The 16,857-nt window shown below is 38.7% G+C and overlaps 2 protein-coding genes across 2 annotated transcripts; both read left to right on the forward strand.

Annotated features, from left to right (window-relative positions):
- Positions 1 to 2,318: 2,318 nt before the first annotated feature.
- On the forward strand, positions 2,319 to 3,673 carry LOC111693670 (zinc finger protein 492-like). Its single transcript, XM_023459019.1, has 3 exons — positions 2,319 to 2,397; positions 2,473 to 2,587; positions 2,671 to 3,673. Exons 1-3 carry the CDS (start codon positions 2,363 to 2,365, stop codon positions 3,493 to 3,495), a joined length of 975 nt encoding a protein of 324 aa, XP_023314787.1. The 5' UTR covers positions 2,319 to 2,362; the 3' UTR covers positions 3,496 to 3,673.
- Positions 3,674 to 11,097: 7,424 nt separating this feature from the next.
- LOC106659216 lies at positions 11,098 to 11,906 on the forward strand. The gene is made up of 2 exons (XM_014381636.2): positions 11,098 to 11,400; positions 11,474 to 11,906. Exons 1-2 carry the CDS (start codon positions 11,141 to 11,143, stop codon positions 11,835 to 11,837), a joined length of 624 nt encoding a protein of 207 aa, XP_014237122.1. The 5' UTR covers positions 11,098 to 11,140; the 3' UTR covers positions 11,838 to 11,906.
- The last annotated feature ends 4,951 nt before the right edge of the window (positions 11,907 to 16,857 follow it).

Genomic DNA, 16,857 nt, shown 5'->3' on the forward strand with positions numbered 1-16,857 from the left:
TCTCACCGCACACACGATAGTCGAGGGCGGAAAAATCGCATTTGAAAAAAAAATACAAAGAATCCTCGCGCGCGATCGCACGATATCCGTATGTATGTATATGTGCCTATATATATGCACAGAATATCTGCGGAGGGAAAAAAACGACGACGAGCTACTGCTCCTCCTCCTGCTCGTCGTCTTCGTCGCCGAGTCAATGCGTATATAAAAAGGCTCAGGCAAAAGTAGAAAGACGCGGGAGGGGGGTATTTTCCGAGCTCGAGTTTATTGCTTTTAGCTTGTGGTGCTTCGCGCTCGACTCTTCCGCGTCGCTGTGCGGTACTGCGAGCGACACTTTGGAATCCTCGGGACTTTAAATATTATTCCGTGTTCGGAGATCGGCATACAAACGCGAACGCGCACAAACATATATAGTATATACGTAATAGCCCTAACCCCTTTATTTTCCTATAACCAAAGCCCGAACATGTACCGCTTCGATAAACGTATCTTGTGTGTACATTAAAGCTTATCGATGACGAGGAATATACGAACTTCTACGATACTCGATAAACATTTTTTTTCACCATGAATTTTTTTACGAAGCATTAAATCTTAATTTCTTCATATTTTAAACAAAATCGCATCGATCACCAATAAAAAATGTCATCGCTTTGGACGTTGATGAGTTTATAAATAAGAATTATAATAACACTTTGAAAATTTAAGTTTTTTTTCTTTTTATTTAAAAATTTCTTACGTCTATTTACATCATGAAAAATACTTATCTGAAGCAAAATGTCAGAAAACATGATTTTAGTAATATTTGCTTGCGTTAGAGAGATAACAATATTGATTCTGTGAAATATTATTCCAAATTGTATTATTCAAGTTGCATGGAAAATTTTTTAGCGATAATTAAATATTATTAAATACTGCAGCTAATACAAAACATTTGATAGTTCACTTTTACATATGAGTGCATCGTGTAGAAATAAAATTAATCTTTGTTTACCCCAGCGAAAAATTTTTTTAAATGAAGTGCATAATTATATTGTGAACTGTAATAAAAAGTAAAAAAGTGTAAAAAATGTAAGAATGAGTAGAACGTTGAATATTCGGTGGTTGCTTCGTGGGCCATGTTGTTCATCTTCATTTTGACAGGCCCGGGATTCGAAATATTTCGTTTCCCGGCCTACTTTTGTAAAGATGGGATTACCAATTTTTTGGGTTTTCGATTTTGTAAAATATATCACATTTTTAGAGGCAATATCACAACAGTCATTTACTCCATTGGCAGGTATCATTTGTTCTAGATCACTTTCTTTTATATGCTCACACAAGCGCAACAAATCTTCGTCGCTCATGTGTCCCGCGATTATTCGGCAGTATGTGGCAGTTTCAGTTGACAATGGTCTGTCATGAACAGATCGGCGGCCAACAGTTCGAATTGTGGCCTCAAAAGAACGTTTGCTATGTGTTTTTTTACTTTCCGAACACGTGACGCTTTTCAAAAACAATTCATGTCTGAAATTATTCGATCTCTTATGTTGTACGATTATTTTCTCTAGTTTGCTCGAAAAATGGTCTATTCGGTAAAATCGTCCAGGCAGCTGTCGCCTCCTTACAATAATCCTTAATAATTATTATTAAAACGTTTTTTGATTTCTAAATGCAATATTTTTTAAGATCATTTAAAGATACATATGTTTCTGATGAAACTGTTAGAGATATCTATCAGCTTATGCTTCCGCATGCGGCTCAATTATTTCCGCCAGATTTCTGGTTCACGACGCCAATCGATAGATTGCCATCGCGGCGAAGGAAATTCGATAAGAAATGAAAAGGAAAAAGTATCAACGTTACTGCATTTAACGTTTAGAATGTTTTAACCATTTTTATAGTCAATTTTTGGGTAGTACCAAATAAGTTGTTGGTAAACCTTGATTTTGTAATATCAGTACTTATGAATGATTGTGAAATCTTCATAATATACTTTATTTATTGACCTATTCTTCATCTATAATTTAATTTAATTCCAAACATACGAGCTATTCCTATAGTGGTTAACGCAAATAATTGTAATGAAAAACAACAAATAACTTTTTATCCAAAAATTTAACGTAATTAAACTATTACTTTTATTTGTAAAATTAAGTAACTCGTTTTTTAATTTAAATTATTTACGTCTCTAACTAATTTTTACTCATCTACAATTGTCGATTCATAAAAATTACACTTTGCGATTTCTAAGTAATGTTCAACCTCAAATTGAAGAATATTTATTATTTACCAGTAGATCTGACTCAAATAAAACTAGTTAGTTCGTCGGAAAATATCGTGTACGAAGTATCAATCGTCAACCGAATTTGAAGTATCAAAGATGGAAGCCAGTAGTTTATTTAATTCTGCCATAAGGTAATTTTCATTTAACGAGAATTAAAGAATGCAATAATCAAATAATTACGCCTGATTTTATCTGATTAATTAAAGAGTAAAGCTAGAGCCCGTTGACGTTTCGCTAAGAGAAGATGATGATCGTGCTGTAATTGGCAAGATACCCGACCATGAAAATATTCAAATTTCCACATTTCTGCTGAAAAATCACGTAAGGGTTGATAATAGTTTTTTAATGTTGATATGGTAAATAGTTTTGACGAAAACTTTAACCTACCTTTAATTCTATTACAGACTTGTAAGCTTGAAAAATGTGACAAAAATCAAGAAAGTAAACTTGATGACGATATGCAGATTGTATTGGAATGCCAAGACGTAAAGCCTACGTGGACTTTTTTAGCAGTCGAGAAAATTGAAAATAAAACCACCGTCAAAGTAGAAACTTTAGGAGCAGTAAAAAAAGAATTTATTGTCGATGAAGCAGAAAAATGTATGAATTTCGACTGTGAGCTCGGTGAGCAAAGTCAAGAAAGAAATGTCACAAAAGATTGCAACATAGGACACAAACGCAAAATACATTCCAGTACGGTGCACAGTGGCATCACGCATAATTGCGACATGTGTGGGAAAACATTCGGGCGAAAGTATTATCTCAAACGACACATAGATTCAGTGCACAAGAAAAAGACTCATACATGTGATACATGCGGAAAGTCCTTTACTCAAAAAGGTCATCTCAAAACTCACATCGATTCGATCCATAATGGTATCTCTTATGTATGCGAAAAGTGCGGAAAGACATTCTCAAGAAAGGATAGTCTTAAAATTCACATCGCTTCGATCCATAATGGAATCATCCATACATGCCAAATCTGTGGAAAGACATTCGCCAGAAAGAATATTCTCAATGTTCATATAGATTCAGTGCACAAGAGAAAGACTCATTCATGTGATACATGCGGAAAGTCCTTTACTCACAAAAGTAGTCTCAATAACCACATCTATAGAGTACATAATGGTATCCATGTATGCGAAATGTGCGGAAAGACATTCGGGCGTAAAAGAAGTCTCAAAGCTCACATCGTTATGGCGCATCATTCATGCATAAAGACCAAATAAATCGACAAAATCATTGTTTAATTTTTCCAAAAATCTCGTATGACGATCCAGTCTGTTAATCCAGAAGATTCGTACTTTTTATCTATTATAATATTACGATGTATTTCTGTTATGATCGGTCTTGGCTATTTTAAACTACTTATAAATAAGTTTGATTTCCGGCAAAGTATACTCTTATTAACAATAATAGAGTTTTAATAGCAACGTTACCGATAAAATATTCATTGTAATTTTTCACAAATTAATTATAACTAATATATTGGAATATCGAAATAATCGTCAAAGATGTACTTCTAATTATTTGATATAGTGTGACCTTTATAGATTTTTTAAGTGTTATTTACAATGGCTATGAAGATAATTCATTAAAATATTAAAATGTCTAAAAAATCGTCAAAGTTACATTTGTTGATATTATCTGCCCATTAATCATGAAACAAGTCATAGTCAATAGCAACACTCTGCTTATGCTGCACTCAGATTTTCAGTACGAAATACCACTCGACGGTACTTGCAGGCGATGTGCAGCGGCGAGCACGTGTACGAGTCGACATTGACACCCGCGCCTTGGCTTATGAATCGTTGCACCGCCTCGATATTGCCTGCACTGAAGCAGACTCCGTGTTAATAGGTGTATCCATGATCGTCGCAATGATTTTTCTCGGAATTTTTCAAAATAAGATCAATGATGGACTTATAGCCAGTGAGTCATCGTAGCTGTGATATTTTTCCCCTTTGCTTTCGTGTTGATTATCGCGCTTTACGATTACTTCGATTTTCAAAAGCAGTTTGACTTAATAAGGCCGCTCGCGCGCAATGCTGGAGACTTGACGTGAAATTACTCATATACACGAAGCTGTAAACGACGCGCGCAGATGCATACAGCTGCCAGTCCGATGCTTCTCATTAGCATGTCGAGTCAACATTCGTGGACTGCTGCTGCATCCGAATATCCAGCGGCAGAAACATCGCGTAATACACACACACAGTAACGTGCAGTATATAATCCCAGGTAAATTATAGCGCCCCCCCCTCCCCCCTCGGCCCCGCAGCTCTCGAGTCACCCGCGCGCAATGGACGCGTATATATAATTTCGGGCGGTACGACGCGTTATATTCGTCGCTCGATGACATTTCCTTTTGCTGTATATATCTATGTATACGCTCGAACCCCTGTATGCTCAGAGCTCGCAGAGCTTCCGAAAATTTATCATAATATACTCGTCGTGCGATCGCTTTTATGTATATCGCTCGCGCGCGCCCCCGACTAAATGCTCCCGCGATCGTTTCGTTTAATTGCCGCGCACGTCGAGCCGCGTGATCGCGTATATAGCGCGCCGGGTTTATAATAATAGCTAGCCCGCGTGCAGCATTGATTAAATGTAGTGGATGATTACGAGCGCGCGCGGACGATTAGCTCTCGCGCGATTGTCGTTGCGCACAGGTAACATCATTCGCCCCATGCCAAGGGAGAATTTTCCCCGATGATAATGATGATTGAAAATCATCGCGTACGAGCGGTAGCAGCACGAATTTCCGATTTTTTCAGAGCCATAAAAGTAAATATCGCATCGCACGAAATAATACGCTGCGCTGTGTATACGCGGACACGCGCGCGATTTAATTTTCCGATTGCGCGGCTCGTTCGTCGTCCTCCCTCTGCATGCGCTGAAATATGATAATAAACACCCGATACATTGGATGCGGCTCGTGCACGAGTACATAAATAATAAGCGCACAAAAACCACGAGCAGCGTTCCGCGCAGTGCAGAAAAAGAAGCGAATTCGTGAAATTTACCATGACACGCAGCTTCCCCCGGACTCGCAATGTGTATAACGCGAAAAAACAGTAACAGCGGCGGCTAACGTCAAAACGAGAAAAGAAAATATGTAGACGATTGGCTCGGAGATAGCGCGCGCGACGTCGCGCGAGCGGCGAGAGGTCGGTATACGAAAAAAACTTTCGAGATGAGAGAAAGTATAATTTCGCGGCCACATGATTAACGAGGTTTGCCTGCGCGCGCCCCGCTTCGTATACATAAGCTCGATCCTCGCCTCCTTTTGCGAATGGTTATTATTCATTTTCATTATTCGCGTGCAGATGTTCGCAGGTGGCGGCGGTCGACTCGTGGGATGCTGTCGCTACTGTTGCCGCGGCTTCTGCATCGCGTCGCGCAACGAATTCTTTATTTTTATTTTTTTTTGTTTTACTCTTTCTAAATGGCGAGCGCGTGTTTATTCGATATCGCGCGTGCAAGTACGAGAACGATAGTAACGATTCGCAGCGTCGCGCGTGATACATCGCGTCTGCACGCCATAAATCGAGCGACAATATGACATTATATTTTTACATTTTTATATATTCGTATACGTCGCCGCTCGGATCTTCGGAATACGATCGCTTATTTGATTCATGAGAGCAAGATGTAATCGAGTTAAAGGCTTTTATTTTTGTTTTTTTTTTTTTTTTTTGAACGCGCGCCTAGTTCACGTGCCTGTAAATTATATGATTGAGTGCGCGTAGAGTGCATAGGATGCGTAAGGAGAGATAAGGGCCACCGAGGGACCGTTTTTACTAGCGTTTCAGTTTTTTCTTGTCTGTTTTTTCCACGCTTTTAAAAGCACGCATAAACATGCGCCAATCGCTCAAATGTAATATCTATTCACGCAGCCATCATCGATTAACATTTTTTTTTTCATACTCTCTCGTCCACCCGAGTCGAAAATGTGTATGATAATTTTGAGTAAATAGTCGTTCTCCGATGTATTACACTTGAAACACCTGCCTTGCTTCGCATGCGTTGCACGTCGAACGTTCCCTTCTCGATGTTCGCAAAATGTAATCGCGCAAGCTGATGCACGTGTAAAACAAACTAAACGCGTAGCAAGAAATAATTCAATTGTGCAATAGGCCACCCTGAGATCGCGCCAATAACTCGATTGTGTCGCGACGGATAGAGCGAGATTGTATTATAATATACATGCGTGACGCTACACCGCTTGAATTTTAAGATCTTCACGCAGAAGCCGTATCTTTTAGTTTTATCGGCTACATCGTGTACGATGATCGAGTGCGTGGACCTTCGAGCGTACTAATCGCTGATTCGAGAGTGATTCTTAATACCCTATATCCGTGAGGTGCTTACCTCTACCTATACATATCTCGACTTGGCTCTATACAGCGCGTATATAGTGCGGCAGCCTCTCGTTGAATCTTGATTATAAAGCCAGAGCGGAAAAGTTTTAACCGAAGAGAAAATTAGGAAGAAGTTCCTCCGGTAAACTTGCGACGTGTACACGCGATATACGTATATATATATATATATATATATATATAGTTTCTGTTTTACAACGGGTGCACGGTATCGAAAATTGACTCTGTGTACACGTGGATTAGTTTGAGGCGCGCGCCCGAACGAACGTTGCGTTATACATTCTATGCATGCAATATATTGCGGCGCGCGACTGCTGCAGCGAGTTTACCAAAGCCAAATTTCAGATTATTACATTGTTACGTCGCGTTTTGCAGGATTACTTATAGCAGTACGAGATGTAACGACGAGGTAAATAAAGTACGAACTTGAGTTAACAATATAAAGTTGAGTCATGATCCGAAAGTTAAAACTCGGCCCGAGGAAGTATATGACGTATTCCACTTAGATAGAATTCCTTTCATAGCTTTCTTGAACAGACGTTCGTCTAGGCTTTGATGAGAGCTCTTTAGGCAAGTGTGATCTACAACCAGCTTTATGCTGTGACTTTCATGGTTTTCATTGATTCTTAATTTGGCTCCACATTTTTTCTTGATACAGCCGTACCTTTTGCAAACAACCATTTTCGTTTGCGGAATAAGGATACGGTTTTTTAAATAAAATAATTACCTTGTTTTTTATCATTCTTGATCCCGTAGTTGTATCCATCAAAATGCAACCCTTGCAGAGTAGGACAATTCGAAAAATTTGACATGATAGTTACGTTATGATTTTATTGGTTATGAGATAAATCAACTCTAGACAACTAGAAGTTTTTACTAGATGACAAAACGTCAATAATCGGTCATAACCTTTGTTTATAAAGTGTTTGTTATATTGAGGGATGAAATATAAATAACCGGTAAAAATATATATTTCATTGATCCCATTAACATGGCGGATAAGGTACGGTTTTCCAAAGAGAAAAGGAAGATACTTATCAGTCAACTAAAAATATACAAAAATGACAATTATAATAAAAGTAACAACACACCTTACGTTAATGCTAAAAAGGAAGCGTGGAAAAAAATTTGTGAAATATTTAAGGAACATTAATATGTTACAGAACTTTCTCATATAAAAACATATGATAACATATGATTAACATTTTATTACATTTGTTCAAGTATCCACGCTCTGTGCGTCGGTATTATCACGATGCCCGATGAGATGCGCAGAAATGTGCGTAATTTGGAATCCTCCAGTCTGGACCGGCTTAACCTCACTGCTCAGCTTGTCTCGGTGCCGTGCGGATCACACGAAGAGAGAGCCCTCTCAAGTATCTCACCGATGCTCTGTTCTGTGTCCGCACGTGCTCCAGCTTCATTTTACAGAGGAAGATGTTGGAAGACTTCAGAAGTTATTTAATCAATCAGCTGATGCGCCCACGCCACTAGAGGCTTCATTGTCGCAAGGACCGCAAGTGGCTGAGCTTAATTGCACCGGTGTAACAGACCGTGAGTACATTTCTTTTTAAGAAAGCATAATATATATATTTAATTGAAATCCCAATTGAGCAAGCTCTAAGTGGAGATGATTTTGCTCATTTGTGGATTTAATAAATAATAATTATAATTATAACTGCATTTCATTTTAGAGAGGAAAATGATGTAAGCTTTGAGGAGGTAACATCTAATCGATTAGACGATGATGAGGAGATGGATACCACCAAAATACCAGACGAGACTGAAGTACCGCCTGAGCACAACAGCTCCCCTTCCAAAGAGAGTGAGTATATTTTTTTCCATAGCAGTATAATTTTTGTTCATTGGAAAATCACTTTTTACAAAAATGATGGAAAGAATCGCCAGCGAGGAGGCAAGAGCCAGCCACCAAGCGGTGGTTGAGCTGGAAGAGTATGTATCGAACTGATTTTTGAAAGAACTAAAGGAAGAGCTTGGAGTTAAAGCCTAGGGTCTCAGTGTTGATGTCATGTCGCTCACCATTGGCTTGCTCAGTCTAAGTTAAATATGACTGCGACTTTCCCTGACCCTGACAGACCTGGTGATCACGTTTTTAAACATGTGGTCCAAGGCATGTTTTCTGGTACTAGGTCCACTGACCTGATAAACACCCTTTGTAATTTGATATACTTGAAGATAGCTATGGACATCGTGCGTGAGGAGTTTGGTCTTGAGCCCGTAAACTTGTATAATGTCCATCAAGGTGATGATGTTTGGGTTAGTAATGATAATGCTCTTTGGGCTGCAGTTTTGTTCTTTACCTTCTGTACATATCGAGATCACTGACACTACCTATATGTCTGATGACTGGATAAGACACTTGAGCAAGAAGGTTGGTAAGCGACATGACATCAACACTGAGACCCTAGGCTTTAATGGTTTCAGCAAAGCCATTGGCATGGCGCCTGGGGCTTGCTCCGGCCTTGCCACGGGTCTTCTCTGCATTACAGTACATATACTTAATCTCCTTCCAGTATGTACGACTCATGGAGCTCGGCGTACCCGCTCGCCTTCGATCGGAGCCGGAGGGAAGGGAGACTGTGCAGGTCTCGGGCGAGCTCATCCCAGTTTTTCCGAGTTCGTCGGCAATTACGTCGGAGGACACGATGGACTGGGAGAAGTCCGCAGTGCTCGAGGGCTACAGCTGGCAACAGCCGGCGTGGCAGCAGCGAACGAACGCCGACAGAAGGAGATAGGCGCGCCAACGCAGACGCGTCAATGGAGTTGGCACGCGCCAACGCACTCCATCGCCAGGCGAAGGCCGGCGTCCCAACGGAGGCGGAGAGCCGTTGAGAGAAGCCGACATGGAGGAGATGTTGCAGCAGCTAGTGGCGGCCCGTCAACCAGTGGAAAAGTGGCACGGCGAGATTCTTGAGGAGGTTTTTCGCGGCTCGCCTGAAGAAGAGAGTTTGTTGTTGGAGGAAGGGGAGGCGACGGCTACGTTTCGTCGCTCAGGAGAGTCGACGGAGGAGAGCGCTTAAAGTGATTTAACGCCCAGACTTTACAAACTCATTTGCGTGAACCGTACTTTTACTCTGTGCCACCTAGCGGCGACACGGCTCACTACATTACATACATCAATATATATAATAAAATAAATGAGCTAAGAAAATGAATCAAGAAAATAGCTTTTTTAAATTTTTTTCAACCGGTATAATAGTCCCTTAAATAATTTTTTTCTTAATTAATAATTTTTTAGAATACAATTTAGATATTACTCGAATGAAATAGATAACAAATTCAATTACAAGATCCTTAGGATTGATGAAACTAAAACCTACTTGACTTGTGGAAAACTCAAAGGGATAATTTGTCAACATCAAGATTGCATAAATTAATTTGTTTTTTACTCGAGAAAACTTCATCACGGTTTATTCATGATTTTAAGATTTTTGAGATGTTTCATTCCACGGCGAGTCTTTTAGCATTCGGAATAATAGTATTAGACACATTTATTCATGTTTTAACTGGAATATGGGTAAGCATTCAAAGATAAGTGAAGATAATTACAACAAACTCATTTCGATGTTAATATAGATGGTAATTTCACTGGCAAATTCGGACGTAACGGCACGTTCGGACGTAGCTGCAAAAATGTTTGTTGCATTCGCTTCTGTTTTGATTGTTATTATTGAAATGTGTATTCCAAGTCAGTTGATGAGCAATGCCAGCTATGCTTTTTTCTCCGTTGGTACAGATGATCTTTTATTCAAGTAAAAAATGTACGTAATTAGCTGAAATTCATTCGTGTAATTTTCATTTTAGCTATTGCATAAACTGGTATGATTATCCGGTAAAAGTCCGGGTAATGTTGATAATGATAATGAAAATGTGAATAAAACCCCTGGTATTATAGCAACTGGTCCGACGAAATCTTATTCAGTACAATCTGTTTTACAGGTAATCAAGGGAACGATTTCGTACGTAGCAATTTTCGGATCATTGTATGCTTCGTTATAAACTTATTGTAATAACGATTGAATAAAAAAAATTTTTATCAATTATAATGGTTCCTGACACTAAAAAAACGATAAAAAAATCTTCTCGATGCAATTAAAATTAACAAAGAGGCATTTGAAAATTGACAAAATTGGCAATATGCCATTTTTAGTACGATGCGGAATCGCGATGAATTTTTAAAGCAATTTTTCAAAATTTGGTTGAAAATAGTATAGTACACTAAATGAGCGTTATTAATTCTCTCCGGTCTAACAGAGTGGTAGAACGTGTATAGGCATAGGAAATTCCGGCGTCACAACAGACAGAACTACCACTCACCTACTGTACTACATTTATAAAACTTTCGAATAAATTTTGAGCGCGAAACTGACTTGGAAAGTATACGTGAGAGAAGGGCAGACGATAAAATTTCGGTATACAAACAGCACATCGAGTTGTTGTCATTCAGTCGATTCTTGTCATCGATACGCCAATGAGATCGTCTTCTGTCATGTCGAAATTATTGCTAATCGTTGCTCTGCTGCTGCTCGAGGCGACGAGCTCGTCGATCATCGACCTGTCCGACCTGTCCGACGAATACGCGGCACTCCCGTATTTTTTTCGAATGCCCGACAAAAATTACGCGCAAATGTGCTGCGCTCAGTGCATCGACGAAAAGACGTGCATCCTCTACACTGAGAATCGGGAGAAGACCTGCGCGGGCCTCATCGATCGCGAGTCCGTTGGATTGATGTGAGTTTGAACGAAAGAAAATTGAACGTCGATAATCAACGGTTTTAATTTGCTCTTATACAATGATTCGCAGCGATTTCTGGGGGGGCCGAATGATCACGACCTCTTATGATCTGTACGAGAAGTGGCAGCTGCTATGGATCGAGAACGGGTCCGACCCGATACTGAGAAGCCGCGACTTCAGCTGGGATGAGTGCGCCTGGAAGTCGCAGGTGGAAATTCATGACCTCTTGGGCCCAGTAATCACGGACGTTCTGATGGAAGTGGTCACCGATCCGTTTTATGACTACAACGTGCTGCCCTCCGTAAAGGAAACCAATTGCGGCATCTACCATTGCGACGTGACATTTTATAAGAAGCGCCCGGGGGAACCCATCCAGCTCAAAAGGAAGATTGACGACGACGAGCCGGGAAAAATCCATAGATTTGATCTGTGAGAATATTTTTTTGAAACAGCCAAAAAAAATCTTCAGAAAATTATTATTTTTAAAGACGTCTGTTTTAAATATTATTATTTCATGTTGAAAAAAAAAATATTATGTTTTAATAAATATAATCAGTAATATTGCTATCACATGCATTCCTCCATGTATCGTTTGGCTCTTTCTAGATTTTAAAATAATCAGTTTTATGAAGTGATCGCTTGAAAAATCGGCATGTCATGCACAAAAATAGTTATACCTATAACAGTGTAATTTCTGTTTTACATCATTTGCTCGATTATAATTGTATTTTCATTGTGAATTTCTATGATATGAACGAAGAAAATGTCTGAGACCTGTACTCTTTTTCTGATATTATTTGTAAATATTTAACTATCAGAAACTCGACCCCTTGTAAGCGACTGAACGCTTTGATAGTATTTTAGCGAGATTATCACGCGATTATGATAGATTCTTGAAGATCTTTTCCATCTTTCCCGTTGAACATAATTCACATACGCAGTATTTTACTGCTATATAAATTTGTAGGTTCTCGCGTGTCATTGAAACTACACCTAAATTGCAATCAAAAATTGATTTATGCAGTCACCAAATTTTTTATACACATATGATATATCCAAAAAAACATTCTATCAAAAAACAAATATACATAATGGTATACATTATAGACGCATGAAATCAGGAATGAAGTTCAATTGGTGATTGCCCACATATTTGATCAGAAAAAACTTGATCGAGTCATTTATCGGAAATTTGATCTAGCTTACAAATAACATAAAGCTTTGCCAAGCAAAATATCGAATATCTCATATGCTCTCCCACCTACAGACAGTACACGAAATTCGCAAAGATTACGTATGTTACGCAAGGTAATAAAAATTACGAATGCAATAACTGCAAAAAGAAGTTTGGACACAAACCGCATTTGCTCATCCATCAACAAACAGTCCATGAAGGTCGCAAAGATTTTGCACGAGACAAATGTGAGAAGAAATTTGGACAAAAAGCCGATTTGTTCGTGCACCAAAGGACAATACACAAAGGTCGGAAAGATTTTGCATGTGACAAATGTGAGTTAAAATTTGGAACAAAATGGATTTTACTTCTCGACCAAAGGACATTTCACGAAGGTTGTAAAGACTTTACATGTGACAAGTGCGAGAAGACATTTGGATATAAATATAGTTTGCCCATACACATAAATACACGAAGGTGGCAAAAATTAAGCATGGCACAAATGCGAAAAAAAATAATGATTGACAATTTTAAATATGCAGTATAGATATTCGAACATGAGTTATTCTAATATTTCAATAAAAATTGTGTTGAAATAGATGAGTATTATGTGAACCTTGAACGTTCAACTCCACTATCATTACATCTTCCTTCATAGTCAATGTGCTTCATTTTTAACCAAACGACTATTAATTGCCATTCTCTATGTACTTTTTGGCTCATGCAACGATAAGCCGTGGCCAGTCAGGAGATGGGTAAGGTGGTAGTCTACTTCTCCGTGTTTCCTCTCTATCCACAACCTGATGTTCGGGATCAGCCTGTAAGTCCATCGTCCCTTTGGCGAGCGATCCCACCGGCTCTGCCATCTTCTTAATGTCTCCTGGCCTTCTTCAGCTCTCGCGTCCTCATGGCTGCGCTGATAAAGCCGACTACGCTCGTCTGCTAGTAAGGCCAGTGGTGGTATGCTGGCGAGGACGTATGTATATCGTACGAGAGGTGCGGCTGACCTTTCATGACGCGTAGACAGGCTCGCCGATGGATTGCTTCAGCGCGATCGTCGCCACGTTAGATTTCAAATATTGTTAGGATAATGTATAGACAGATAAATCGGTACTTTAATTGTAAACAATATGATCATAAACCATTTTGACACAAGTCCCTTGACAAAATGATTGTGTTTGTATAGTAAAAACAAATTAGTTGGAATGTGCTCTCTGGAATGTGTTGTCTTCTCCGATGATACAACACATAATACCAGAAGATACCTTTTACTCGTTCAATTTCTGTGACATTAAGTCGACTGATTCATCGTTTCATTTCGGCTTAAATATGGATAAAAGTGAGAAGAAAATCGAGGAAGATGTCTCGGAAAATAACTCAAATCAACTGGACATTGTTGTTTCAGACGACGAACAACACGTTTGTGATATTTGTCAGGAGTCATTTACCCTAGAATCAATAATGATAAAACACCGAGACACAATTCACAACGAACAAAAATATTACACATGTGATCGGTGTGACAAGAAATTTGTGGAAAAATCAAGTTTATTCACTCACCAAAAATTATTACATAAAGATCACGGAAATTTCACATGTAACAAGTGCAAGAAAAAATTTAAAAATAAATTAACTTTAATCAAGCACAAAAAAATATTCCACGAAGTTTTCAAAGATTATTTATGTGAAAAGTGTGCAAAGAGATTTGGAAATAAACAGAGTTTGCGTTTGCACATAAAAACAGTCCACGAGGGTCAAAAATATTTCACCTCCAAAGATTACTTATGTGACGATTGTGGAAAGAAATTTGCAAACAAACGGAATTTACTCTTACACGTGAAAACAGTCCACCAGGGTCACAGAGATCAACCATGCAACAAGTGTGAAAAGAAGTTTGGATTCAAATCAGATTTGTTGACGCACCAAAGGACAGTACACGAGGGTCGCAGAGATTATGCATGCGACGAATGCGATAAGAAATTCGGAGTAAAAGTACAATTGCTTTTTCACCAACAAACAGTTCACGAAGGTCGTAAAGATTACGTCTGCAACCTGTGCGAGAAAAAATTCGGACAAAAATCGGATTTGATAAAGCACCAAAGGACAGTTCACGAAGGTCGGAAAGATTTCGCTTGTGACAGGTGTGAGAAGAAATTTGCACAAAAACAGAATTTACTTTTACATCAAAAGACAGTCCACGAAGGTCGAAAAGATTACGCATGCGACGAATGCGAGAAGCAATTTGCACAAAAACAGAATTTACTTTTACATCAAAAGACAGTCCACGAAGGTCAAAAAGATTATGCATGCGACGAATGCGAAAACAAATTTGGAGGTAAATCAGATTTGTTAAGACATCAAAAGACCGTACACGAAGGTCGGAAAGATTTCGTTTGTAACAGGTGTGAGAAAAAATTTGGACAAAAACGAGCTTTGCTCCGACACCAAAAGACAATCCATGAAAGTCGGAAAGAATACGGATGCGACGAATGCGAGAAGAAATTTGCACAAAAACAGAATTTACTTTTACATCAAAAGACAGTCCACGAAGGTCGAAAAGATTACGCATGCGACGAATGCGAGAAGAAATTTGCACAAAAACAGAGTTTACTTTTACATCAAAAGACAGTCCACGAAGGTCGAAAAGATTACGCATGCGACGAATGCGATAAGAAATTCGGAGTAAAAGTACAATTGCTTTTTCACCAACAATCAGTCCACGAAGGTCGTAAAGATTACGTCTGCAACCTGTGCGAGAAAATATTCGGACAAAAATCGGATTTGATAAAGCACCAAAGGACAGTTCACGAAGGTCGGAAAGATTTCGCTTGTGACAGGTGTGAGAAGAAATTTGCACAAAAACAGAATTTACTTTTACATCAAAAGACAGTCCACGAAGGTCGAAAAGATTACGCATGCGACGAATGCGAAAAGAAATTTGCACAAAAACAGAGTTTACTTTTACATCAAAAGACAGTCCACGAAGGTCGAAAAGATTACGCATGCGACGAGTGCGAGAAGAAGTTTAAACAAAAGTCATCTTTGCTCTTTCACCAAAAGACAGTTCACGAAGGTCGCAAAGATTATGCATGCAACAAATGCGAAAACAAATTTGGAGGTAAATCAGATTTGTTAAGGCATCAAAAGACCGTCCACAATGGTCGGAAAGATTTCGTTTGTAACAGGTGTGAGAAGAAATTTGCACAAAAACAGAGTTTACTTTTACACCAAAAGACAATCCATGAAAGTCAAAAAGAATACGGATGTGACAAGTGCGAGAAGAAATTTGGGACAAAATCGAATTTATTAAAGCACCAAAAGACGGTACACGAGGGTTGCAGAGATTACGCTTGTGATACGTGCGAGAAGAAATTTACACGAAAATCGTATTTACTTTTACACCAGAAGATCGTCCACGAAGGTAGCAAAGATTTTGCATGCAACCTGTGCGAGAAAATATTCGGACAAAATTCACATTTGATTAAGCATCAAAGAATAGTCCATGAAAGTCGCAACGATTAAGCATATCACAATTGCGAAACGAAATGGTGATTGATGATTTTAAATATTTATGGATACATATAGTATTTATAAAATTTTAATAAAAAATTGTGCTAATTGAGTAATTTCATTAAGCCAACGTGTCATTCTGAAAATAAGTTATAAATATTCACATTATTGCTTCCCCATAAAGTAAGCTTTGTGATAGGCTCGAAAATAAGATTGTTCCGTGAGAGGATTATAAATGATTTTGCTCTAGCCAATTAAACAGAACAAAAAAATAACAAATTTATTAACCAAGTTCTTATAGGTAATTCGATTGGGGCTGCGGCCGCATCAGCTAGAGTCGCCTTGAGCTCAAAGGTCTATTGGTGTAGCATCGTACGGGGGGTGCGGGTGACCACTGATGACGCGTAGACAGGCTCGTCGATGGATTGCTTCAGCGCGATCGTCGCCACGTTAGATTTCAAATATTGTTAGAATTATGTATAGACAGATAAATCGGTACTTTAATTGTAAACAATATGATCATAAACCATTTTGACATAAGTCCCTTGACAAACTGATTGTGTTTATAGTAAAAACAAATTAGTTTGAATGTTGCCTTACTTGACGAAACAAGCCATAACATTAAAAGATCAATTTCACTCGTTCAATTTCTGTGACATTAAGTAGACTGATTCATTGTTTCATTTCGGCTTAGATATGGATAAAAGTGAGAAAAAAATCGAGGAAGATGTCTCGGAAAATAACTCAAATCAACAGGATATTGTTGTTT

This window comes from Trichogramma pretiosum, unplaced genomic scaffold (genome assembly GCF_000599845.2).
Source record: "Trichogramma pretiosum strain Unisexual culture from Peru unplaced genomic scaffold, Tpre_2.0 scaffold73, whole genome shotgun sequence".
Lineage (NCBI taxonomy): Eukaryota > Metazoa > Arthropoda > Insecta > Hymenoptera > Trichogrammatidae > Trichogramma > Trichogramma pretiosum.